The sequence below is a fragment of the Dendrobium catenatum genome, unplaced genomic scaffold (genome assembly GCF_001605985.2).
Source record: "Dendrobium catenatum unplaced genomic scaffold, ASM160598v2 fragScaff_scaffold_1209, whole genome shotgun sequence".
NCBI lineage: Eukaryota > Viridiplantae > Streptophyta > Magnoliopsida > Asparagales > Orchidaceae > Dendrobium > Dendrobium catenatum.
The window spans coordinates 1,225,498-1,251,360 of NW_021319671.1; the positions used below are offsets into that span (position 1 = coordinate 1,225,498).

At 35.1% G+C, this 25,863-nt stretch overlaps 1 protein-coding gene across 1 annotated transcript; it reads left to right on the plus strand.

The window, feature by feature from the left end:
* The first annotated feature begins 966 nt into the window (after positions 1–966).
* LOC110101582 (pyridoxine/pyridoxamine 5'-phosphate oxidase 1, chloroplastic) lies at positions 967–22,518 on the plus strand. The gene is made up of 14 exons (XM_020829546.2): positions 967–1,326; positions 1,434–1,472; positions 4,011–4,178; positions 4,256–4,361; positions 9,810–9,976; positions 10,120–10,362; positions 10,558–10,646; positions 10,768–10,818; positions 10,962–11,052; positions 17,948–18,052; positions 18,139–18,209; positions 21,657–21,752; positions 21,873–21,921; positions 22,264–22,518. The coding sequence occupies exons 1-14, from the start codon at positions 988–990 to the stop codon at positions 22,339–22,341; spliced, it is 1,692 nt and encodes a 563-aa protein (XP_020685205.2). The 5' UTR covers positions 967–987; the 3' UTR covers positions 22,342–22,518.
* The last annotated feature ends 3,345 nt before the right edge of the window (positions 22,519–25,863 follow it).

The window sequence follows — 25,863 nt, forward strand, 5'->3', positions numbered from 1 at the left end:
CGTCAGGTGGAAGTCCAACAAAGGAAAGAAATCCATCTTTGCATAGACGTCCATCGAAGTTCGATAACCGGTAGAAGTTCGGCATCGGGTAGAAACTTGGCGAAGAGTGAAGGTCCGACGTCGGGTAGAAGTCCGACGTCTGTTGGTGGCAGAGGAGAACTCCGGCTTCACTTGGGCGGAATTTCGGCGTCAGGAGGGAACTCTGTTGTAAATTAGGAAGAATTTCAGCATCACGTGGAAAGTTGGGCCGAATTCATGCATTCTCCCGAAATTATCATGCATAATCCCGACTTGTTCGGGTGGCAGGATGAACTCCGGCGGTGGTCGAGGAGGAGAGGATTCTGCTTTTTCCCTTTCTCCTCTTCTTCTCTTCTTCTTCTCTCTCTTCACCTCTCTCTTCACCTGAGTCCCTTTGTGTAGAATGAGGGCTCTATTTATAGTTTTTCTGGAGTGTCATAGCCCGTAAATAGGCTTGAGATCAGGGGTGAATTGAGAGTGGTTTGAATTGACGGCTGATATCGAATCCTTTGATCATGCACCGTTCGTTGGACATTTGGAGGCCTTAATGATGTCGGAATTTAGAGATATTGGGCTCGTTAGATTCGTCTCATCGAGCCGCTCGATTAGAGTATAAGCTCGTTAAAATCGGAGACCGTTTGGTAACTCAAATTGCGTTTTGAACCTTCCAACAGCGCTTCAGGTCCTTGATTCGGACCTATTTGGGCTCAGATTGGGTCGAATTTGGTGTCGCTGGGTTCGTATTTCCGAGACGCTCAATTTGACTGTAAGTTTGCTGAAATCGGAGTTCATGTGTTCCCGGATTTAATTTTTGAAGTTTTCAACTTGATTTTTGTCTCGAGATTCGTAACCGATCAAGATAATTTTTGTATGACCTATAAAAAATATTTATCAAAATATTTCAAAAAAAAAAAAACCGCAGTACTTTCAGATTCTAGAGAATGTTTGAACCCTCCTAAAAATATCAGAATGTTAAGGCCCAAAGCCCTTCGAAGTATGTCCTCCAGCCTCTCCCAATCTATCAAGCTTCTAATCCCTCACTCAACCGCCACAGTTATCGAAGCCGCCGACACCGCCGCTTCAGTCCGTGTTCTTCGCCGGGCAACACCTTGGCATTATTCCCTTCCTCTTTCGATTTTCGGGAGGCCAGCTTATTCATCGCTTTCACAGTGTCCTCCGTCGCGCCGCTGTTTCTCCCTTGGGGTTGAAATGGGGGAGGAGAGCATATCTTATCTCACACAGAAGGAGGCCGCGGAGATTGATGAGATCCTCATGGGTTCTCTTGGCTTCAGCGTCGACCAATTGATGGTCCGTTCCTCCTGCTTTTGTAATTGGAAGATTAAGACACCGTTCGCACTTTCATTATTTCTATCGCGGTAGAGTTTAACTTAGGCTATCTTGCTTGCTTATTACAGGAATTGGCGGGGTTGAGCGTTGCTGCATCGATTGCTGAGGTGACGTTCATCCATTATCTTCTGTTTTGATATAAGTATAGTTTGGTGCTTTCTATAATATATCTCAGCTCACAAGTTCGAATTTTTATCTTGGGACTGGTTTTCGTGCATACACCGATCTAGTGTTTGGTTCTCTTTGCATCGCTTAAGAGAAATAAATCGTTTATTCATGATTGTTTCATTTAGTAGCTTGAACGTTTATCAGCATCAGGTCTTGTGCCAGCTTTTGAACGTGGGTTTTGTGAACCCTGTTTTTTCATTCGTTTGTGTTGAATGTTGTATAATGTGTTTAGAGTTCAAACTTTGGGAAATTAAAGCCTAAAGAAAGCTAAACTCTGAGAAGATTTAAGTTTTGATGATGCATATCAAGATCGACTTGAAGTGATAAAGAACATATCATGATATTCATGAATTATTTTTTGTAGGGAGCCCTATAAAATGGTCCGAAAATTAAACTCATTGAAAAATATGTATTGGCGCTTTAAATTTGGATAATCAGATCAAGTTCAAACGTATTTAAAGGAACTGAACTTGGATGGGCGCAAGTGAGGTGTGATTCTAGAGCCACTCCATGTTCACTTATTGTGGATATAATTGAGAGTTCAAACCATGGTGGGGAATAAGAAGATATTAACGTGTTTTGCTTACTCGGATCACTGTTGCATGTGCTGTTGAAAGTTCGAACTTTGGTAAATTTCGGATGAGCATATCAAGGTTACTTGAAGTTATGTAGGAGTGATGTAAGGCTTGACCTGCTACAGTACATCCCCATTCAACTTGAAGCAACTTGAAGAGGCATATAAATTATCAACTCTCTTCAGAAATTTACATTATCACTTATAATTTGCATTTGTTTACAACATATTTTGAGTTCAACATTTGAATGAGCTGACATGGGCAAGTAATATTAATAAGTTATCATCTCCATGCCAGCATCATCATCAAAATTATTTCAACTATTTGGGTTTGGTTTTAACTTTTAAGTATGGTCTCCTTTATCCCCTTTATAAGTACATCTTCTATTCTCCATTTCATAACACAAATCCATTAAGTTTATTTTTCAGTACTTTATCTTTAATAGGTTCTAGTCCCATAGTCACTTTTACATAATCATTTATTAATCTATCCTTTTGTGCTTTGCAGCATCCATCTCAATATTCTTATTCCTAAACGCCTAACTTGATGATTTACCTTTACTCGTCTCATAGTACACTCAGGCATTTCTCAATTTTATTGGCCTTAGCTTAAATTTATCCAGACCCCCTTTATCATGCATGCTTTGAATTGCCCATTGGTGATTTTAGTGTGGTGCACCTAGTATACGTTTAATTATCGAATTGTAAATGGTTGCCACATTATTTTATTTTCTATGAGGTGCCTTGGTGCTTGATTTTAACAAATGGGAAAGTTCTAATCAATAATACATTAACTAAAATAAGTGAACCTTTCGAACAAGAGATAAAACATCTAGAATTTAGTGATCTAAGAATTGACAAAACAAATATTGAGTATATGATTTGAAAATTTTGTAACAATCATAATTGAATATTATCGGAAGATAAGAAGTGTGATCGGTTAAAGAATTTGGGATTTATTATATAGAAGAATTGAGATATAAATGATGGTATAAGTTCTATTATAGTTGAGTGGTTAAAATGGATAAGTGTATTAAGAGAAATTAAGTGATAAGAGAATATCCCCATGACTTAATGATAGATTTTATAAAATCAAAATTAATCTAGTGATGACATATGGATCCGTGCATTGGGCTATTAAAAATAGTTGATATCTAAATTGACTGTGATATAAACAGAATGTTAAGATGCATGACAGAATTCGAAAAGTTAAATTAAAGTATGATTATGTTAGAGGGATTGTTGGAGTAACATATATTGATGATAAGATAATTAAAAATAGATTTAAGTGATTTGAACTTACATATAACGAAGAGTAAAAAATGCACTAATTAGATAATTAGATATAATTACTATCAGAGGATTATAAAGAATAAAAGATAGTTATAAAATAACTTCAATATAAGCATTTAAAATAATTTGGGAAGAATAGGACTAGGACTTTGGGTAACGCTTGGTAGGAATGATTGAAAACTAATAATTTATAAAGCTAATGCCAAATAGTGGGAATAAGGGTAATGTTGATGATTTTTAAGAATTGTGTTTTGCAACTCTTGTATCTCAATGAAGAAAATATTGTTGAAATTTTCTAGATTCTTCTATCTCTTATAATTTCAGATATGCTTTTTGTTTTAATAGGTTTGCTAAAAAAATTTCTAATGCCAAACATATATGTATGAATGATTTTCTTTTATAATCATCTTTTTTGATCTTTTGTGGGGCATACCTAGTGATGTTTATCAAGGATTTAGATTATCTGAACTCTTTTAAATAATTACTTTTGCTTAATCGATTGTTGTTAAAAGAGGGCCATTATATCTCTGAATTTAAATTAGTGATAACTCATATGTATCATGCTTTCTAGATTAACCCTCATTAATTACAAAGTTGACGAATGTTATAGGTCTACAATTCAAATGACAATGGCCGCGTTATCGTTCTCTGTGGTCCAGGGAATAATGGCGGCGATGGTCTAGTTGCTGCTCGTCATCTTTATCATTTTGGTTATCAGCCTTTTATTTGTTATCCAAAACGTACAGCCAAGCCGCTATATTCAGGCCTAGTAACTCAGGTAGATATTGATTCATTTGTAGCCAACTAAACTGAACATTATCTAATAAACCTCTCTCCATTGATGCAATTTTGTAGCTGGAATCTTTATCAATACCATTCTTGTTAGTTGAAGATCTACCTCAGAATTTATCTGATCGTTTTGACATTATTGTAGATGCAATGTTTGGATTCTCATTTCATGGTAAGCTAGCTCCATTATTCTTCTTGTCTCATAGTTTTGGTCATTTACACCGATAATCTCTTTTTTAGTGTAGATTGTATTAATGTATCAAAGCAAGTTCCATGTTGATTTTGATCCTTCTCAGTTCATGTTTATATTAGGCCAAAATTAGGTTTGAGTGATATAGAGACAATTTCCACTCCAAGTTAGGTTCTTAAAGAATGAATGAAACTAGATGAGAAATAATGGTATTATCAGATCCATACATAAAACATATGCAAATTTTTAGATGTTTCATGCTTCTGAGCTGGAGCAAATTTGAAATATAGAGTTGAATTTGGTAAATGAAATCACGCTTGAGTAGATTGTAAATGAACTATAGATAAAAAAAATGTGATTTGTTGTTATAGAGTGAAAGATTTATTGAGGTAGGTCTATGTTTGATGTAAACCATCTATGCAAACCTTAAACGTAGATGAAAAAGGTTGAAGACTAAGGTTAGGATGACAACGATTAATAACATGCTAGAATTAATGAAATAACTTTTGAGTCAATGTTTAGTGTATGGTGCTTCGCAAAAGTGATTCACTATGTGACATCCCAAATGTAATGAGAAGCATGCTGAGGTTGATTAGCATGTAACAGTAACCATCAATCGTCATTACTATTTATAGTGAGTAGAGGGTAAGTGGTTAAGACATAATGATACTAGCCTATTAGGTTCAAATGATGTGCCACATACTCATAAACATTAGCTTTATCCCAAATCTTCATAGTTGGTTTTACTGACCCCTACTCCATTCATTTCTATTGAGTGCTATAGAAGATGTTAATTATAGTATATGTCTTTTCTATAAATTATATCCATATTATCTTTGGTGGAATCATTTTACTTCAAATACCTATACAATAGTATATCTTCATCTTTGTAAGTACTTTTTTTTCACCCAACATTATACATGCCTAATGCACCTAAGTGTATTTTACGCCACCTTATATTGATAGATGCTAGTTAGGCTATCCCTTTAATATTATCAGTTTTCACTATATACACCTTTCTTCACCACAATTTATTTAAATTACTTATCTCAATTTATTGTTTAATGCTCAATCCATATAACATAGACCTCTAATTATTATTTTATAAATTTATCTTAAAGTATTATTGATGTTTTTTTTTTACTTCATATAACTCGCAAGGTACTTTTTTAATTATAATTATCAATTTTAAACTCAAGCAGTTGTATTTTTATCTATAGCTTTGTTTTTATATTTTATAAATTTAAGATAATTAAATAGTTCACATCTAAATATTATTTTATTTTCTAGCAATATTGATTTAGAATCATCAATTTAACATCTCTTATATTACATGTCATATAATTTGTTGTCATTCTACAAACCTCAAGTTCATATCTTTTAAAAATATCCTCTTTCATTCTTATTTTTTACATACTTAATAAGATGCTCCATCAATTAAAATAATATCCTCCATAACATTATTCACTAGGGTTCCTCACATTCAATTCTTTTTTATATGCATCTTTATAAACAATCCAAAAAATATTTAAGGCTAATGACCTTAATGTCTTTGTGCTTATATTATTAAATTGCCATGATTTCCATTTTTTATGTCATCTCATTCAATGAATGCAATGATGTCTATACTTACATTTTATGTTTTCCTCTGAATATTTTTCACTATTTCCTTTAAAATTATGGGAGAGAAGTATGGTGCATAGGTTCTCAAAATCAATTTGGAATCATGCCGAGTAGGTCTACTATGGAAGCTATACATTTATTGAGAGAGTTGATGGAGAAGTATAGAGAGAATAAGGAGGATCTACATATGATATTCATTGATTTAGAGAAAGCATATGATAAAATTTCAAGAGAAGTGCTATAGAGAGTTCTAGAAAAGAAAAAGATTAATAATGTTTATATTCAAATCATTAATGATATATACGCAGGAGCTGTTATTTGTGTTCAAACGAAAGGTGCTTTGACCAATTATTTTCCTATTTCAGTTGGATTACATCAAGGATCAGCCTTATGTCCATATCTTTTTGCTTTAGTCATTGATGTTCTCACAAAACATTTGCAAATGGTTGTATCCTGGTTTATGCTTTTTGCTTTTTGCTGATGATATTCTTCTTGTTGATAAGACTAGAGAGGGAGTTGAAGGTAAACTTGAATAATGGAGGTCAACCTTAGAGTCTAAAGTCTTTCGTTTGAGTAGATCTAAAACTTAGTATATTGTTGACCTAAATAAAAATAAAAATAAAAATAATATAGTAAAAAAAAATTGTTACCTCTACTGCTGCCTATGCCCAAACCCTACTTGAGTTGCATCCGCCGCCTGCTATAGTAATCATTTCTTGTGCAAAATGAGGCAGAATTCGCATCTTTTCTCCCACGTGCGTAGCTCGCCTCGATCCTGCTTCTACCTTCATCATTAAAATGGAAATAGAGCCTCGCTTCATGGTTCTCTCGCTACTTCACTTCCTTCCCACATACAAGCCACAACCTCAATCCTGTCTTCACCGACCCTGTTCGAACATCAAAGCCGCAACTCCCATCTTTTCCACTGCCGAGCTCCAGCCGCATCCCAATTCCACATCTCCCAGACCACATCCAGATCTCGCACCTCATCCGACCACCTCAAACCCAGATCCCATTGCTTCCCCATCCCTCCATTCGTACGCAGCAGCCTTCCGTAAGCCCTTCCATCGACCTCACCTACTCGACTGACAAAGGTCTTGCAATCAATCTCTCCACCTCCTATACCCGACACCCAGCTTCCCTCTCCAGGCCGTATCCAGCCACAAGTTTTTCCTCTTCCATTTTGGACCCCATACTTGTAGCCGATCTCAACTGAGCCGTCTAAAACTCATGCTAGTTTCTGATCTTCACTCAAACAGCCGATCTCCTCCTCCCTCGTTCGCAAACCTCTGCCCTAGCTGATCTCTTCCTGTGTTTCTTCCCACCAACAGCTTTATTTCCCTCTCCACTCCTCGACTAACCCAACCCGAACAACCCACTGCAGGCCCAAAGCCCATTCTATAATTCCTTCTACCAAGCCTGTAACAAAACTCAACAGGAAGCCCACTTCTTTCCTTACAAATAGCCCACATTTAGCCCTCCAAAGCAGCCCACTTTCAAAGCCCATACCGTTACGCTCAAAAAGCCCAGCTGCCAGCCCATCAAGCCTCCAAAACCAGCCCAGTTAGCAGCCCAAACAATCTACTATAGGTAAAATCTTGTTAAGGCTTTTTATAACCACATTTCCTAGTAAATTGTTATTAATGTGAGTGATTACTAGATGCTAGATGCTGTCTATGAGCAAATGTCGAGGAACAGTAGCAAATACAAATGCCTACGGATAACACCAGAATATTTGTATGCAAAGCAACTTGCCTGCAAAAGAGGCATCAAGCTTGTGGCAAATGCAGTTGCCAACAAGTGATAGTAGCATATTCATTAGTGCACAACACCCTACCTGCCTAAAACAACTAACAACCCTCAATGTGACGCCAGACCACTGGATCCGCAATATCCCTACAAGCGGACAGAAGGCGTCTACGGGCTTCTACATAAAGCATTGCGCAGACCCAAATGTTGATCGTTTGCACAGTTGAACAGCATTAAACATTTTAAAATATCCCCACACATACAGAACATGTATATACGCAAATATGAAAGCGCACATCCAAGTACATCAACTAGTATATTTGTAAGAATATACACCCGCATGGGCCCCAACGAGCTTGTTGTATTTACACATGTTTGGTCGAAACCGATCCTCTGGATAGAACCGACAGGTAATTAGATAGAACTGATCCTCATATGTAAATACAACATGTGTGTAATTCCACTAGTAAAAGCATATAACTGACAATGAAACTGATCCTATGATAGCAATTAGATAGAGTCCACAAGGTTCAACAGATAATTACAAAAATGTCTCCTAAATACCCGCATGGCCCCGACGAGTATGTTGTATTTACACACATGACGTTCAAGGATGTTACGCGGGTCAAGAAATGAACCTAAGTTCAAGTCCAATCATTCTCCTTGATGGGACTGGTGTCTACACAACTTGAAAAAAATGAACAAATATATGATCCTGGCATCGATCGGGATATTTGATTTTATACGTTCATATCAGGCTTCAAGGCCTTTAAACCATGAAAATTCTCAAAATATTCATAAAACCTCAGATGATGCTTATGTTGAACGTATATCTCAACCGGAGGGATTAATTCTAAATATTCAAAATGCCACCAAAATGCTCATAAAATAAAATAAAAATACTAAAATTTAAAATTCTTTAAAATCGAAATAAACCATCAAAACACTTAAAACAAAATTCATCAACCCTCCACAATAATTTGTCGAGGTGGATAAATAAACATCACTTTAGCTCATAAAGAGTTAATGTTTGATCGAGAATATCGCTATGATTCATTTTCAAACAGTCTCTTGCCAGCAAAGACGTGGCACGTGTCCTCTAACAAATGGTTTTGTCACCAAATGGCATCACACCGATGGTTTCATCACTAAATATCACTACATGTAAATGGTTATGACTAAAGCCCTCTGTACCAGGTGGTTCGCCACCAAATGACACCACTAAATTACGGTCATGGCCAGCACCCACATGCTCCCCAATGACACTAAACTATTGAGATATGAATCAATAGGATACGATCGGTAGGGCACAAAGCCCTCTGTTAGCTAAGGTGGGTTCAAATTTGTCCCATTAGACAAACACTCACCTTAGGTTTATCAGGTACGTTTGGACCATGACTAAGTAGATCAGGGACCACGATGGCCTAGGATGGCGAAACCATGGGATTTTGATTGGACTCATCATCACTCCTCCCACCGTCCGCTTTTAGTGCAAGATGGTGAAATTTTAAATTTTAAATATCAAAATTTCAAATACCTAAACCAAAGCTGCTACTATATGCTAAGTATCACGTATCTACGGATACGATCTATTCATTTGACGATTAGCCTTAATCAAAATTAGAATTCAAATTATAAAGGCCTCACAAAATTAGAACGAAATCTCTGAGTAGTGTCTTATTTCAAACCCAGTCTGCCTTACGAAAATTTACCCAATAACTTAATTTGTTAAAACTCCACCGAAAAGCAGGGGAGGCGAGAGCGTGAATTTTGGGAGCCCACATCGACTCTTGAGCTTGTTAATGAGTCGAGCCTGAGCCGGCTCATGAGACGGCTTGACTCGCACCCCTAAGGAGAACTGATTTCTTTCTACATAACAGTGCAAAAGTCATTTAGTCTATCACTGGAATTGAACAAAATTTTACTCTGATGGCACAAATGGCGAGTAATTCCTTTTCATATTTATAAGTTAGTGAATGTATGATACATTTGAATTTCTGTATGTGTTGATTCCAACGCTAAAGCAATTGTTAAGTAATATTTCCAAATGTAATTCAGGTGCTCCAAGACCACCTTTTGATTATCTTATCCAAAGGATTGCTTTGTTGAACGACATTGAAAAAAATACAAGGAGCTCACCTGCCGTAATTTCTGTTGATATCCCGTCTGGTTGGCATGTTGAAGAAGGAGATATCAATGGTGAAGGGATCAAACCTGACATGCTGGTTAGCTTCTGATGTGAAATTTCTGTAATGACATAGTCTACTTTGTCATAGATCCCGCTTCATATTTTATTTTAATTTTTGCAAAGTCAATTATTGCATTCCTTCTTGCATATTGTTATTTACTTCCACTGTGAGCTATCCAGGTATCATTAACAGCTCCAAAGCTTTGTGCGAAGAAGTTTGCTGGTCCTCATCACTTTTTAGGTGGCAGATTTGTGCCTCCATCTATCAAAGATAAGTTTGTTCTCCGGCTTCCTGCGTATCCTGGCACTTCCATGTGTGTGAGAATTGGAAAGGCTCCTAAAGTTAACATCTCAGCTCTAAGGGAAAACTATGTTTCTCCAGAGCTACTGGAAAATCAGGTGTTGGCGGATCCTACTGATCAGGTATGTAATTTGCAGACTTCTGAACTGGTTCAGACAAACATGGAAAAATTTTTGCATATCATTTGAGTTTTTTACCATCTTATTGTAATAAATGTGAGAAACCATCCAGCTTTGATAGATATGCTATTTTGAACTGTTTTACCCTAACGCTGATAGCTTGTTTGCTTAAATTATAAAAGACTGTATTGCTTGTAGTTCTGCAAGTGGTTTGATGAAGCTGTTGCAGCTGGCTTACGAGAGCCTAATGCCATGGCCTTATCAACCTCCAGCAAAGATGGCAAAATGTAAACTTTCAGCTTCTTATTTCGTTCTCCTAGATTAAAATTTTGTCATTTCTAAGATAAATCAATTACCTTGAGTTATGCATTATATGTTCACAAGAAACTTAATTTGTGTTGCTGGCAGTTCATCACGGATGGTTCTTCTAAAAGGAGTGAACAAACAAGGCTTTGTTTGGTTAGTCTGCCCTTTTATTTGATTAATATGGTTTTATTAACTTTCGATTTCCGCTAATTGTTTCTTCTAATGCGAGACACAAAAGAGCTGGAAAACATTTTACAAAGAATTATTTCTATGAGATTTTATCTTATTTTGTTTAGGTATACCAATTATGGAAGCCGTAAAGCTCAAGATCTGTCTGAAAATCCGTTTGCTGCTCTTCTTTTTCATTGGAATTCTTTGAACCGACAGGTTTAGTATACTTTATCTTTAGAAGGCACTTCTTTTATAATTGAAGTCACTTACCGCCAGGGTTTGTTTGTTTTCTGCTCTTAAGTGATATTTCGTTCGACCTTTTTATTGGAACTACTTGAAGCTAAGTTTAGCATTCTTTATGAGGTATCACATAGCTTGCCAGTGGTGCCATCTTGTGGTCGCTCTGTTTTTCTGTAGTATGCGAGGCTTTTCTTGTTCTGAAAACTGAAAGTGGAATGGGATTATCTAGTCTTTTTTTCTTAGTAAAAAGCTAAGAGGGAGATGAGGGAGGGGATCTATTAATAGTTATGGACAAATAAGTTGCCTATGCTTGTACATATGCAAACATGACCTTTAAAGCTCCTTTTATTTCTTGAAATACTTCAGGTTCTTATCATAATTGCATGGTAGAAAGCTTAGAGAAGAACTTCATTATCCTTTGGGAAATTCCTGTATAATTCCACCAATTGGGACCTATAATTATCAAAATCTTCACTCCCTTTCCTTCCTTTTTACTCTGATCTCATTGATTCGTGAGATTCCTACTGACTATTCATCAATTTGTGGATGTTTATGATTATTTGCAATTAATTTTATTCCCTAATTTCATATTTTTCTGTTAGATGCTTTTTTAGAATTATATATTTTGTACATGTTGAAATGAAAAATATTACACCAATTCTGTTCAATTCTTGTCATCATAAAAAACAATAACAACAAACCTTTATCCCACTACGTGGAGTCGGCTACATGAATCATTTTTCTCCATTGTGACCTGTTAAGAATCAAATTCTCATCTAAATCTAATAAAGAAAGTTCATCTCTAATATTTTCTAGCCAAGTCTTTTTAGGTCTACCTCCACCTTTCTTAACATAAGTCAAATCTAATACATCAACTTTCCTAACCGGGTCATCGGAAGGCCACCGTTTTATGTGACCAAACCATCTAAGGCGGCTCTCTCTAATCTTATCATCCACTGGAGCTGCTTTGACCTTTTCACATATATGCTCATTTAGTATCCTGTGTCTAAGAGTAAAGCCACTCATCCACTTAAGCATCCTCATCTCTGTAGCACTTAACTTAATATTATGCTTCTCTTTTAATGGCCAACATTCTGCACACTAAAGCATTGCAGGTCTTACTACCATCTTATAGAATTTTCCCTTAAGTTTGATAGGGACTTTTCTATCACACAACAAGCCCGATGCATTCTTCCACTTCAACCATCCGACTTGAATACTACTAATAATATCCCCATCTATTTCACCATCACTCTAAACAATAGACCCAATATATCTAAAACGTGTACTCTTATTAATGATTTGATCGCCCAAAGTCACAATCTCCCCACTATATCTATTATTACTAAAATTACACTCCATATATTCAATTTTAGATCTCCTCAAAGGAAAGCCTTTAGACTCTAAGGTTGACCTCATAATTCAAGGTTACCTTCAACTCCCTCTGTAGTCTTATCAACAAGAAGAATACCATAATGAAAAAGCATACATTAGGGTACAAACTCTTGCAAATGTCAGTGAGAACATTCATGACTAAAGCAAAAAGATATGAGCTTAAGGTTGATACTTGATGTAATCCAATAGAAATAGGAAAAATACTTGGTCAAGCCACCTTGTGTTTGAACACATTTAACAGTTCCTACACACATATCCTTAATGACTTGAATATAAGCATTATTAACACATTTTTTTTCTAAAACTCCATAGCACTTCTCTTGGAACTTTATCATTTGCTTTCTCTAAATCAATAAATATCATATGCAGACCCTCCTTATTCTCTCTATACTTCTCCATCAAACCTCTCAATAAATGTATAACTTCCATAATAGACCTACCCGGCATGAGTTCAAATTGATTTTGAGAAACATTAGTATCATGTCGTAATCTATGCTCTGTAACTCTCTCCCATAGTTGATGTAGAACATCTTAAATAAAAAGTGTCTTAAGATTAAATGACCTATTTGCTTTCTAGAAACTTATTAGCTTGTTATATATGGCTGTTGTAAGGAGAAAAAAAGCTGATAAGAGAATATTTTACCTTTTTTAAGCCTTCGAGCTTGTGTTGGTTCCCTGATTTTGTATCCCTTCTAGCAAATTCATTTCTTTCTTTTGATCCACTATATCAGTTGGTATCATAGCTTAGAGCTTATGAGGAATGACGGAGTGTCGAAGAAATGGGTTGTCGACGACGATCGAAGTCAGAGATGGGTTGTTGATGATGATTGATACCAAAGAAGATGTGCTGACGATGATGATCAAAGCCATAAATCCTTTTGGGCAGCTCAAATGAGTGAATCGCTCGATCGAATTGATGATTTATACTCTAATTTCATCTGTTTGATAGAGAGAATAAGAATGTCGGCAATCATACTGGTGCCTTTGCTCCTCAGCTCCTCTAGTGCGCCTGCACAACCAACCCTACTCCATTGCGATCCTTCCGCCGCTCATATAGATATTGTCTAGGGAGAGCGATTTTTCGGACCTCCTACGCCTCCCGAACACACGAACCCACCCCGATCCTAGATCTGAGCGCCTCCAGCGCACCCGACCCTGCTTCTACCTCCAAATTCGCCTACTTTGCATTCCTTCCTTTGCTCAACCTCGCTTCCGCATGTCCAGTACACTCTTGTATTCCTTTATTATGTAGCAAGAACGGCTTATATTATCACTGTGACCGCTAATCCCAACCCCATTCCGTTCCTGCGTGTGCCACTCGAGGCGGTTGGCTCGCTTCCAGCACGCGACCAAATACTGAATCAACCACCATCCGTTGTCCGTGATCCCAAGCGTGAACCTATTGATGAGTCAAGTTTATCAGGGGAGATTGAACCTGTTGCCATAACTGCAGAAAATCCTTTTCTCCTGTCTGGAACAAAGGTTCAGGATGGATCATGTAAAAGTTGGTAACAACTATTGGCATGAGAACTCAATGGGGTAAGTTGATGGCCACACTTAGTGAAGGAGGAGATGATGAAACTCCTTTACAGGTTAAGCTGAATGGATTTTCCACAATCATTGGGAAGATTGGCTTATCTCTAGGAGGTGATTTTATATTAGAGCGTAAAGCAATTAAGCTTATTCAAGGAGGATACCGAGCCCACTGTACAGGTGCCTCTGAAATAGTTCTGATTTCTTGTAACAAGGTTTCAGATGCTGCAGGTAATGTTGTTTCCCTTGATGATGCAACAACCAATCATCTCTGAACACACTTTTCCTTGAGGATACAATTGAAAGAATATGAGGGTTGAAGTTGATTTCTCAGCTAATCAACAAATCCCTTATGACGGGTACACATGTATTGGAATTATGGGCATTAAGGATCCTTTCAGACCTGGTGTCAAGAAGTCGGTGGCGGTTTGTCGATCAGTTGGAATGCCATAATATTGGATAGCTACAGGTGGCATTCTTACAGATGATGGCATAGCTATAGAAGGTCTAGAGTTTAGGGAAAAGAGTCTAGAACAAATGATGGAACTAATTCCATGGGTACAGCAAGCATTCCATATTATTGGGTATGGTTGTACTCCATGTAGGGTGGAATCACATTGGCTAAGGCATTAGAAGTCTGGACTCGTTTTAATAAGCTTGCGGACATGTATTGAAGACGTAAAATTTTTGATCCAGGAGGATTGCTCATGTTTCCTACACCTTTCTCCCTTCCAACGACGCATCTCGATGAAGTCGAGTTCATTTGACATAAGGAGAGTATGATGCGGAGCATCTTATTTATTTGCTTTCTAGAAACTTCTTATCTTGGTATATATAGTTCTAAGGAGAAAAAGAGATGATAGGATAATAATATACCTTTTTAAAGCCTTTGAGCTTGTGTTGGTTCCCTGATTTTGTATCCCTTCAAGCATATCCATTTCTTTCATCAATCTACTACATCAGTAGTTTTAAAGTATGACACATTAATTTAATTCTTCTATAATTCAAACAATCTTGTGCATCACCTTTATTCTTAAAAATAGGAATCAACACCTCATTCTCAACCCATCTGACATCTTTTAAATCCTTAAAATAATAATAAAAAGTTTAGTAAGACAAGAAATTCTTTCATCTCCTAAGCATTTCCACACCTGTATTAGAATATTAACAGGTCCAACTATAGGGGTGTTAGTAAGTTAAGCCGGCTTGTGGGTTGGCTTGAGCTCGGCTCGATAAATGGCTCATGAATCGAGCTTGATGAGCTAATTTTGTAATTGCTATTTTTTTTTCTTGCACATTTTAACTCAACCACAAACTATTTTTACTAGTATGAGCTTTTTCTTTTGATACTCCATGCACATTTTTGTAACATTATTAATATTCTAGCTATTTTTTCCACATAATATTAGCTTTCTCATGCAAAACAAAATTTTAAGATCTAGAATCTTATTCTCAAAAATATTTTTGTTAATATTTTTTAAACGCTCCCATTTAATCCTAGAACAATATTTTGCTTTATTTTTTATATTCTGCCCCTTCATCTTAAAGTCTCAAATTAATAAGTGATGTTGTGTAGATAAACTTTCACTCGGAATAACTTTATAATTTTTGCAATCTAAATGATCTATTTTTGTTATAAAAAAATAATGAGAGTTTTATTATATCCATTTTTATAAGTGATGAGATGCTTATCATTTTTCTTAAATAAGATATTAGCAATTGCAAAATCATATGTTATAGAAAAATTTAATATGGTCTTACCACATTCGTTAGTCACTCAAAACCTATAGCCAATATGAATGCTTTTAAAATCAATCTACATCTCTAGCAACATGTCCATTTAAATCGTCTCTAATAAAAACATTTTTTTTCAAGAGGTATCTTTTGTATTAATTTTTCTATGTCATTCTAAAATTTTAATTTTGAACACAAATCCAAGCCTTCTTGAGAAGCATAAGCACTTATAATATTAAAATCTTAGCATCAACAACAATCTTTAAATGTATAATTCTATTAATTTTACAATATTATCCTTCAAACTCTTATCAATAATCACACATATATCATTTATAGTATGACTCCTAGAATACCATAGTTTAAATCATAAACTATCAATCTCCTTAGCATTCCCTCCAATTCATTTAGTTTCCTGAATGTATAGAATATTTATCTTCCTATGAATCAAAATATATATTATTTCATTAATTTTCATGTAAGGGAACCTATATTCCAGATTATACTCGGCTTGATTACTCATCGAGCGACTCAAAAGGCGGAAGGCAGAAAGAAAAACTGGCGAAGCGTGGAAGGCCAAATGGCGAATCACGTCTACGTGTACAAACTGGCAAACCACGACATGCAAGCTGGTTAAGCGCGTGCAAACCACAAAAGGCAAACCAGTTGGGCGCTTGCGAAAGGCTCAAGTAGAATTTCAAGCTTATGAAGTTTCGAGCTCGAGCAGAATTTCGAGCTCGTTGGATTATTGAGCTTGAGTTCGATCCTAATGATACTCGGCTTGATTACTCGTCAAGCGGTTCGGAAGGTAGAAGGTGAACAGGCGAAGTGTGGAAGTTGAACTGGGGAAACAAGTTTGCGCATACAAACTGGCGATCCGCGGCACGCAGGCTAGTGAAGCGCTTGCAAACCAATGATGATGAACTGACAAAGTGAGAGCAAACAGCGGAAGGCTAATCAGTGAAGCACATGTGAATTGATGAAGGTGAACTGGCCTTTGCGTGTGCGAGCCACGTCCGTAAATTGGCCTCTACATGCTAGAACCGTTGAATCGAGCCGCTCGAAAAGCTTATTTTCAGTGGCACGAGTCAAGCTCGAGCTCAACTTGAGTTTGAGCTCGAGTTAGGCCTGAATCGAGCCACTCGAAGAGCTCATTTTCAGTGGCAAGAGTCGAGCTCGAGCTCGACTTGAGTTCAAGCTCGAGTTAGGCCTGACTCGAGTTGCTCGACTCGTTTGCACTCGTAGTGGGTGGTGGGGTGTAACTCTTGAAGCATGCATAGATGATTATTATGCGGTTCTATTTAGTTGATAGGATGTTATCTTTAGGATATTGCACAATCTGGTGACTTGGAAAAGTAGAAAATAAATTGTGTTAGCAAACTCTAACGTAGAAGCCAATTTTAAATCTTTAATACTAGAATTCTATGAATTGCTATTGCAAAAAAATATTTTGAAAGATTTAAAAGTTGAATGAAATGATTTTATGAGGCTCTATTGTGATAACAAGCCAACTTTCAATATTACACAAAATCTCGTACAACATGACCTTACAAAGCATATTGAAGTACATAGACACTTTATAAAGGAGATGCTTAATAGTGGTCTAATCTATACTACTCTCATAAACACGTGAAAAACTGGTTGACATTCTCACTAAAGGATTATCAAGGGTAAATCTTTAAGATATTATCAAACAAGCTTGGAATGGATGATATTCATTTATGTATTTGAGGGGAGTGTGAAATGCCATAATTTTTGTCAGCTAGGACCCACACTCATGAAGACTTCTGCCCTTTTTCCTTCCTCTTCCGTTGCTACCTCATTATTTTGTAGGATCTCTACTGTCTACTCATCAATCCCTGGATTATTATAGTTATTTTATAATTAATTATATTCTCTGATTTTATATTTTCTCTATTCAATTGTGTATATTTTGTACATATTGAAATGAAAAACATTAAATCAATTCTCTCCTTTTCTTGTCAACCTTCTATTCCTCCTAGTTAGTCTTGTTGTGATTCAATTGATTATTATTAGTAAAACTATGAGATAGGGAACTCTATGGAACCAGGTGTGGTTTCCTCACTTGATGTCTTCTGATGGAAATAAGATATAAGATTTGTATTTTGAGGTATTTCTGTGTAGGTAAGTTGCAGAAGTCATCATAATCGAATGTTATATGTTTATATGGTAAAGTACATTTTTGTAGGTGAGAGTTGAAGGAAGTGTTGAGAGGGTTTCTTTTGAAGAATCTGAAAAATACTTTCACAGTCGCCCTCTTGGAAGTCAACTTGGAGCTATTGTCAGCAAGCAGGTTACTTTTCACCTTTCTGAAATGCCATTCCGAGTTTTTTTTTTTAATAACAAATTAACAAACGAATTAACTGCATTATCCGTTAGAGTACACCTCTTTCTGGAAGAGAAGTGCTGCATGAAGCATACCGGGAACTAGAAGCTAAATATTCTGATGGGTTAGTATTCAATATATACTTGATTTGTCCATGGCATTTCTTTTGCTCAATTTTTTTTGCTGGTTCTTCCTAAACAGAGAAAGAAAAACTTCTGTCTGAAGAGTATTAACAAACTATTTAATAGGTATCAGTCAAGAAAATTTAATCATGATCTTTAAGGCTTTGTTGTTTGGCCTATAAGTAGGCCGTACTGGCGGAAGTAGAAGTACAATGTTTTATGTGATTTGTAGTTGAGGGGGGAAAAAGCAGATAGCTAGGAATTGGCTTATGGTATGCTGACAATTGTAAGCTGAGCAATTTTTGAAGTTTCGTGGCTTAATGCTAAATGCCAAGAGATGCCAAATGATTGCATAAGAAATATTTTGGTCCTAGAATTTAGGAACAAATGCAGTCAAGATTGTCATAATAATAATAAGGGAATCATATTATGAGTTGTACAATAAATTTATGGGAGAAGACAATTGAAGATTTGCTTAGAAAATTACATTGTTGTCTAAGAAGCAAATTGGTTTTTTACTAGAAAAATTTATCATAGATCCAATTTTTGTGTATTAATGAAACAATATAGAGAGAAAAAAACGATCTTGATATGATTTTTATTAATATTGAGAATGTATATGAGTGTACAGTAAGAATGAGAGTGGATTCATGTGCATCAAGGAAATTACATGTCAAGGGTATATGGTGAAGCTATTTAAGATATCTATGGAGGAGGATTTATTAGTTTTAGAAATTTTGGAGTGATCAAAGGATTTTAAATCACGATGGGATAATCAAAGGATAAACATCAAGCCTGTTTGTGTTTTTTTTTTTTGTTATGGATATGTTTACAGTGGATTTTCAGTGTAAGTTATGTTGGTATGGCCTTTTTTTTTTTTTTTATGGCGTATGCTAGTTGTAATAGATGAAGATAGTTGTTGAAATAAGAAGTAAGAATTGAATGAATTTTTAGGAAGGAAAGGATTTTGACTGGCAGAATAAAATTCCAAGTATATGATATGCAATTTATGAAATTATTAAATGAAAATTTTAAGAAAGAAATTTTTTCGTAAGAGCATTTTAAGTACATAACAAAGTACATTATAGATTGTTAAAAAAAAGTAAAGTTGAGTTACTTTGAAGAATATAAATAAAGTTAAAATTTTGGATCCATATGAGATACCATTTAGATTTAAAGAGTTATGAGTTATATTGGACTAGTTTGATTAACCAATCTTTTTAACATAATTCTTATTATTAAGAGGATGTCAAATGACCAAAGAAAAGTATGCTTAAGTTCATATAAATTACAAGGGAATTTAACTTATGAATCATACATTGATGTTATGGAATGTATACATAGACAATATTATACTGATATTGAAGAATTAACTTAGTTTAATGCTATAAGATCCAATAATGTGTAGGGGTGTCAAAATGGATCTTCGGGTCGGGTCGGGTTAAACCCGAATTTGACTTGCTGCCAGTTGACTCGACTCGAACCCGACCCGGTTATAGAAATTGGTCAGAAATTCAAACTTGAACCCGACCATGTTCGGGTTCGGGTCAACCCGAAATGACACACCAACCCGATTTTTTTTCCATTTTTTTGTCATTTTTGCTATTTCACATTTATTTAAGTAATTCTATTAAAATGCATAATACTAAAGTATAATTATTTGATTATTTGAGCAACTATAAATGAACTTATATTACATTTACAAAATACTAACACTAATTGTTAAATTATAAATTACATATTTACATTTATAAAAAAAAATGTAAAGCATAAATTGCATTTACTAAATACTAATATACATTACAGTATTACATTTACATTGTTATACAAATATTGAAACACAAAGGATTTAATTAAATTCGGGTTGAAGTCGAGTCGTGGTCGGGTTCTCGGGTCAACCCGAACCCCACCTGATTTTTAAAATGGGTCGAGTTTTTAAACCCGAACCTGACCCTTTGGATAAACAGGTTGACCCAAACCCAAACTTTTCCAGGTCAGATTTCAGGTCGGGTCAAATTTTGACACTAATGTTGCAATTTTTGCTATAAGGAAATTATTGGAAAAATAAGGAGAACCTAAAATGATCTTCATATGGTCTTATTTTATCTTGAAAATGCATTTTATTTAGTACCATGAGAATTCATTCAGTGTGCATAAAGAAAAAAGGTGTGTCAAAGATATGTTGAAGTTGGTAATAATTATGGTAATCATTGTTGGAAGTATTATATAGTTACAAAGGAGTTTGATGTAGGACGCTTTAGATTCTATAGTTTTCAATGCACACAAGCATGAAATTTGGATTTAGATCTGGTTGATTTTGCAAACATATAACTTTCCTTTGAAATCAATCTATTTACAACTTTCAAAGAAAAATAAAATTTGTTAATTTAAACAAAAAGAAATTGACATTCTACTCGAAACAAGCAACAAGTTACGGATCACAAAAAATCACACAATGGATGATTGATGCTTAATACAAAAGAAACTTAATGCGATTTAATTGCACTTGATAAAATTTAATTGCACTTTCAACCAACAACAATATATGAAACGTTAGGGCTATAAATGAACGAGTTGAGTTGTTTTATCATCTTAGACAATTCAGTACTTTCTTGGAATTGAATTTGTCTGTAATGAAAAGGGAATATTGCTTTCAACCAACAACAATATATGAAACGTTAGGGCTATAAATGAACGAGTTGAGTTGTTTTTACATAAATTTTGTTAATGCGATTGCGTAACTCAGGTCTTAATTTGATTTCAGTTCAAGTCTTTCTAGCCCTTGGCCTATGAATACGAAGATTTCAACTGTACTGCCATAGGCATCCATGTTGCCCATCAAGATAGACTCTTTTCATATCTTGGGTTATTCCATTAGTAGCATCACATTCGTCAACTAATTTGATATTTTGATAACGTTCCATGTAATGTGATTCCCATCTCTGCCAAAGATTTCCTTAGATTTAGAGAATCAGCTGCAAATAACAGGGTGGAGGTCCAATCACAAAAAGCAAAGGAATGCTCTTCAGATAACTAGTTTGTGCGTTTCCAGTTCAACTTCCACCCTCTTATTACTGTCTTAATCCTTAATGGCATAAATGCTTTAAGCCACATTATTGAGACAGTTTTTGCACAACTTTAAGCAAATGAAGATTGTCAGGGTATCACATGTGACTTGCATGTTCCTTCAATAATAATTTTTATAGTGATACAAGGAGCTATCCACTTGTTGAGCTTGTTGGAGTGAGCTCAATTGCTTAAAAATAAATGTTTACTAATAATTTTTTCATGGTCATGCTGTATTTTGTTCTTAAGTTTTCAATTTAATAAGTGTTTACTAAAAATAGATCATATTTTCTTTTTATGATTTGTGTACTAAAAATGAAAACAAAACAAAGCAAATCGAAATATCGCCATGACTTCTTTATTTGAATCTTGTGCTTCTTCAGGAGTGTTATTCCTAAACCAGATTACTGGGGAGGATATCGCCTTAAACCAATCCTTTTTGAATTTTGGCAAGGACAAACTTCTCGTCTACATGACCGGTCAGATCTCTACACCTTCCTACTGAAATTCATCATCATCTTAAAGTTCCAATCATTCATTTATTTTTATTAAATGAATCTGACATTCTCTAAATGCCAATATTATTTGCCCTTGTGCAGGCTTCAGTACTCTCTGAGAGAGGTGGAAGGAAGGCATTCATGGCATATAGTAAGGCTGGCCCCATGACTTTCTCCCTCTTCACTACCTAAAAATTATTACGTGCGGGTCCGGATTCATCCGGAGACCAATAAAACTGCGCCACATCATCTAAAAAATGTACCGCACTCGGTACCACTTGGTACCGAGCGCGGAAACGGACAGTTCTTTCGTCCGGTGTCCGCACAGAATAATCGCTCGGCCACTATATACAATAAAAAATTCCTTCTCTGGATCCTGCATTCATCTCTTTCAATCTTCTGCTATTGTACCTGCAGCATTATGAACTTTTTTTAATGGTTGATAACTATATAATATACCCATTTTCCTCCTAATTCTCTACCATTACTGCAGGATCTAGCTCTTAATGTGGCTTCCATTAAAGGTCTTAATAATACAACTTCTGATCTGCATTTTATTTCTTCACTTTAATCGTAGTGTATTTTTTAGCTTATTCTCCATCATGAAATAAGAAATTGGTCTTTTGATTCCTTGATCTGATAACTAAGAGACAATTAATGGGTCATGGGTGGGTCTGATCTGTGTAGAATAAACTAATTGATTTACATCTGCTAGTGATTAGAAAACTGATTGGTTAACTGTGATAAAGTTTGACATCTATGGAGGCAGAGTGTTTATCTAGTCAGCCAAGCACGTGTTCTTCTTTGAGTGGTGATTAAAAATACATTTTCTCAAGTTATTTATAGATCTTGGCTATGGTTTTTTATTATTTTATCAAAAGAAAAAATTGTGTTGAGAAAGAGACTTTTTTGAAATAATTATGTTTTGATTCGATCGCTAAAGTTTTGATTTACTTTGAGATGAGTGCAGTATGATACACAAAATTTTCTTTTAATATGATAGTGTGTGGTTATAAGAAAATTATTGGATTTATTTTGGATGGGACAAATTTATAATATTCATATAAAATTTTGTAATGTTATTTTTTCAACAATAGTTCCACAACTAATATGTAAGACAATTGCAGATGCCTCAAATATCTTAACTTGTGGTATTTTTAATAATAGCCTTAAACATTGCTCACTCTTTTATTATTTACTTCAATGATTGTTCCTTAGTTAGCCATACCATCAACTGAACTTCATGATTAAATGCAATGTTTATAATCAACAAAATTTCATAAAATCCTCATACTAAGGTGACTTGCTAATATCAAAGCATCAAGAAGAATTTAAAGGATGTCAAGCCACTCAAAAAGATAGGAAAGCACTAGATAAAAGTTTAAGGATAATACTATTCACTTTCAAAGACTACTTAAGCTTATATAGAAGAACTAAGGGGAAATCAAGGCACTCCATTTCATGTAGAGGAGTGCACCAAAGTAAGTACTTATGACTAACATTATAGTATTAGTTCAATATCTTATATATAATATAGCCTCAAGGTAATTGTGGTAAAAAAAAGTTCTTGATTGAATCATTCTTCCCTGATTTTCTCATAGCCATAAAGATGAATGATATATGGAATTTGCAAGATCTTCTAATTAGCTATTAGGATCCACTTTCTATGTCTTCATGAAACCTTATGATCCCTCTTTGAACTCTTTGTTCATGGGCAAGGTCATAGCTTTGACTTTAAATAGGAAAGATTGGGTTAAGTTGGATCTTATCTTTAAAATCCGAAGTAGGATTTGTAGCATAATGGATCATGGTTATCAAGTAGGGATCTCACAAATAATCCTCAAAGGTGGTCAAATTCTTAGCAATTCTAAATCTACCTTTTTTTTTAAAATATATCATGGTTATGAAGGAGGGCTATGGTGGAAAGTCATGTAGGACTACCAAAATCTTTGGTGGATTACTTTGAGGTATTAAAATAAAAAATTCTTGTGTCATAATCATACAAATGTTGATTAAGTCCTTCATCAAGTATACAAAAACTACAAAATTATATTGTGTATACATTATTACGTGCGGGTCCGGATTCATCCGGAGACCAATAAAACTGCACCACATCATCTCAAAAATGTACCGCACTCAGTACCACTTGGTACCGAGCGCGGAAACGGACAGTTCTTTCGTCCGGTGTCCGCACAGAATAATCGCTCGGCCACTATATACAATAAAAAATTCCTTCTCTGGATCCTGCATTCATCTCTTTCAATCTTCTGCTATTGTACCTGCAGCATTATGAACTTTTTTTAATGGTTGATAACTATATAATATACCCATTTTCCTCCTAATTCTCTACCATTACTGCAGGATCTAGCTCTTAATGTGGCTTCCATTAAAGGTCTTAATAATACAACTTCTGATCTGCATTTTATTTCTTCACTTTAATCGTAGTGTATTTTTTAGCTTATTCTCCATCATGAAATAAGAAATTGGTCGTTTGATTCCTTGATCTGAAAACTAAGAGACAATTAATGGGTGGGTCTGATCTGTGTAGAATAAACTAATTGATTTACATCTGCTAGTGATTAGAAAACTGATTGGTTTACTGTGATAAAGTTTGACATCTATGGAGGCCGAGTGTTTATCTAGTCAGCTAAGCACGTGTTCTTCTTTGAGTGGTGATTAAAAATACATTTTCTCAAGTTAAGGGTGTGTTTGTCACAATTTTTTATCAGCTTTATTTATAGATCTTGGCTATGGTTTTTTATTATTTATCCAAAAAAATTTGTGTTCACTTTTTTGAAATAATTATGTTTTGATCTGATCGCTAAAGTTTTGGATTTACTTTGAGATGAGTGCAATATTAATCAGAAAAGTATGATACTTGATTGAATCATTCTTCCCTCATATTCTCGTAGGCATAAAGATGAATGATATATGTAATTTGCAAGATCTTCTAATCATCTTTTAGGATCCACTTTCTACATCTTCATGGAACCTTATCATCCCTTCTTGAACTTTTTGTTCATGGGGAAGGTCATAGCTTTGACTTTAAATAGGAAAGATTGGTTTAAGTTTGATTTTATCTTTAAACTCCAAAGTAGGATTGGTAGCATAATGGATTATGGTTATCAAGTAGGGATCTCACTAATAATCCTCAAAGGTGGTCAAATTCTTAGCAATTCTAAATCTACCTTTTTTTTTAAATATATCATGGTTATGAAGGAGGGCTATGGTGGAAAGTCATGTAGGACTACCAAAATCTTTGGTGGATTACTTTGAGGTATTAAAATAAAAAATTCTTGTGTCATAATCATACAAATGTTGATTAAGTCCTTCATCAAGTATACAAAAACTACAAAATTATATTGTGTATACATAGATAATCCAACTAAACTGAGGATAAAGTTACTACCCAATTTTATATATATGGATATTACCTAACTCTATTGTGTATATAAAGAGTACTTAACCCCATTAAGTATAATATGGCTTCCCTATTCCTATTGATTTATGTAGAATAATTAAGTTTATCTGGCATCATAAAAGATAGGACCATCCATAGGCTTAAGAGCATAATTATGATCAGCTGAATTTTCAACATCTGTCAAGATATTGTTGCTTTCAAGTTGTCAATCCTTACAATTGGCTAGAGGGAAATCAAAGAAACTATGTTTTATCACTTCTTCGTCACACAATTATGCTATTATATATATATAATCAAGACTTAAGGTTTGTTTGGCATAATCAAAAATAGTGAAGGGAAATGAAACACGAAGCTTTAGAACAAGAAAAAGTGTATAAGGGGAATAATACTCACCTTCATTCCCCTAATAAGGGTTTCATAAGCACCTAAACAGACACAAAAAGATGCCACAAGCACATGCACCTTCAAAATAACGGGGCCCTCATATTTGACTTCAATTTAATGAGGTGCTTAAAATCTCTTAGTTGTGTATGTGTTAAAACACCCACCTCTTCTTTCACACAATTGTACCAATAAAATTGGCAAACTTCATATTCTAAGTGGGCGAACTATCGACGTTATGTACCAATAAATTTGGCAAACTTCATTTTCTTTCTTCCACACAAACAAAAA

Bases quoted from the DNA above. Each gene is read 5' to 3' on its own strand.
- LOC110101582 (XM_020829546.2), top strand. From the start codon at position 988: ATGTTAAGGCCCAAAGCCCTTCGAAGTATGTCCTCCAGCCTCTCCCAA. The intron at 4,179-4,255 runs GTAGATATTGAT...GCAATTTTGTAG, and splicing joins ATTCAGGCCTAGTAACTCAG to CTGGAATCTTTATCAATACC. The intron at 18,210-21,656 runs GTTAGTATTCAA...GTGCTTCTTCAG, and splicing joins GAAGCTAAATATTCTGATGG to GAGTGTTATTCCTAAACCAG.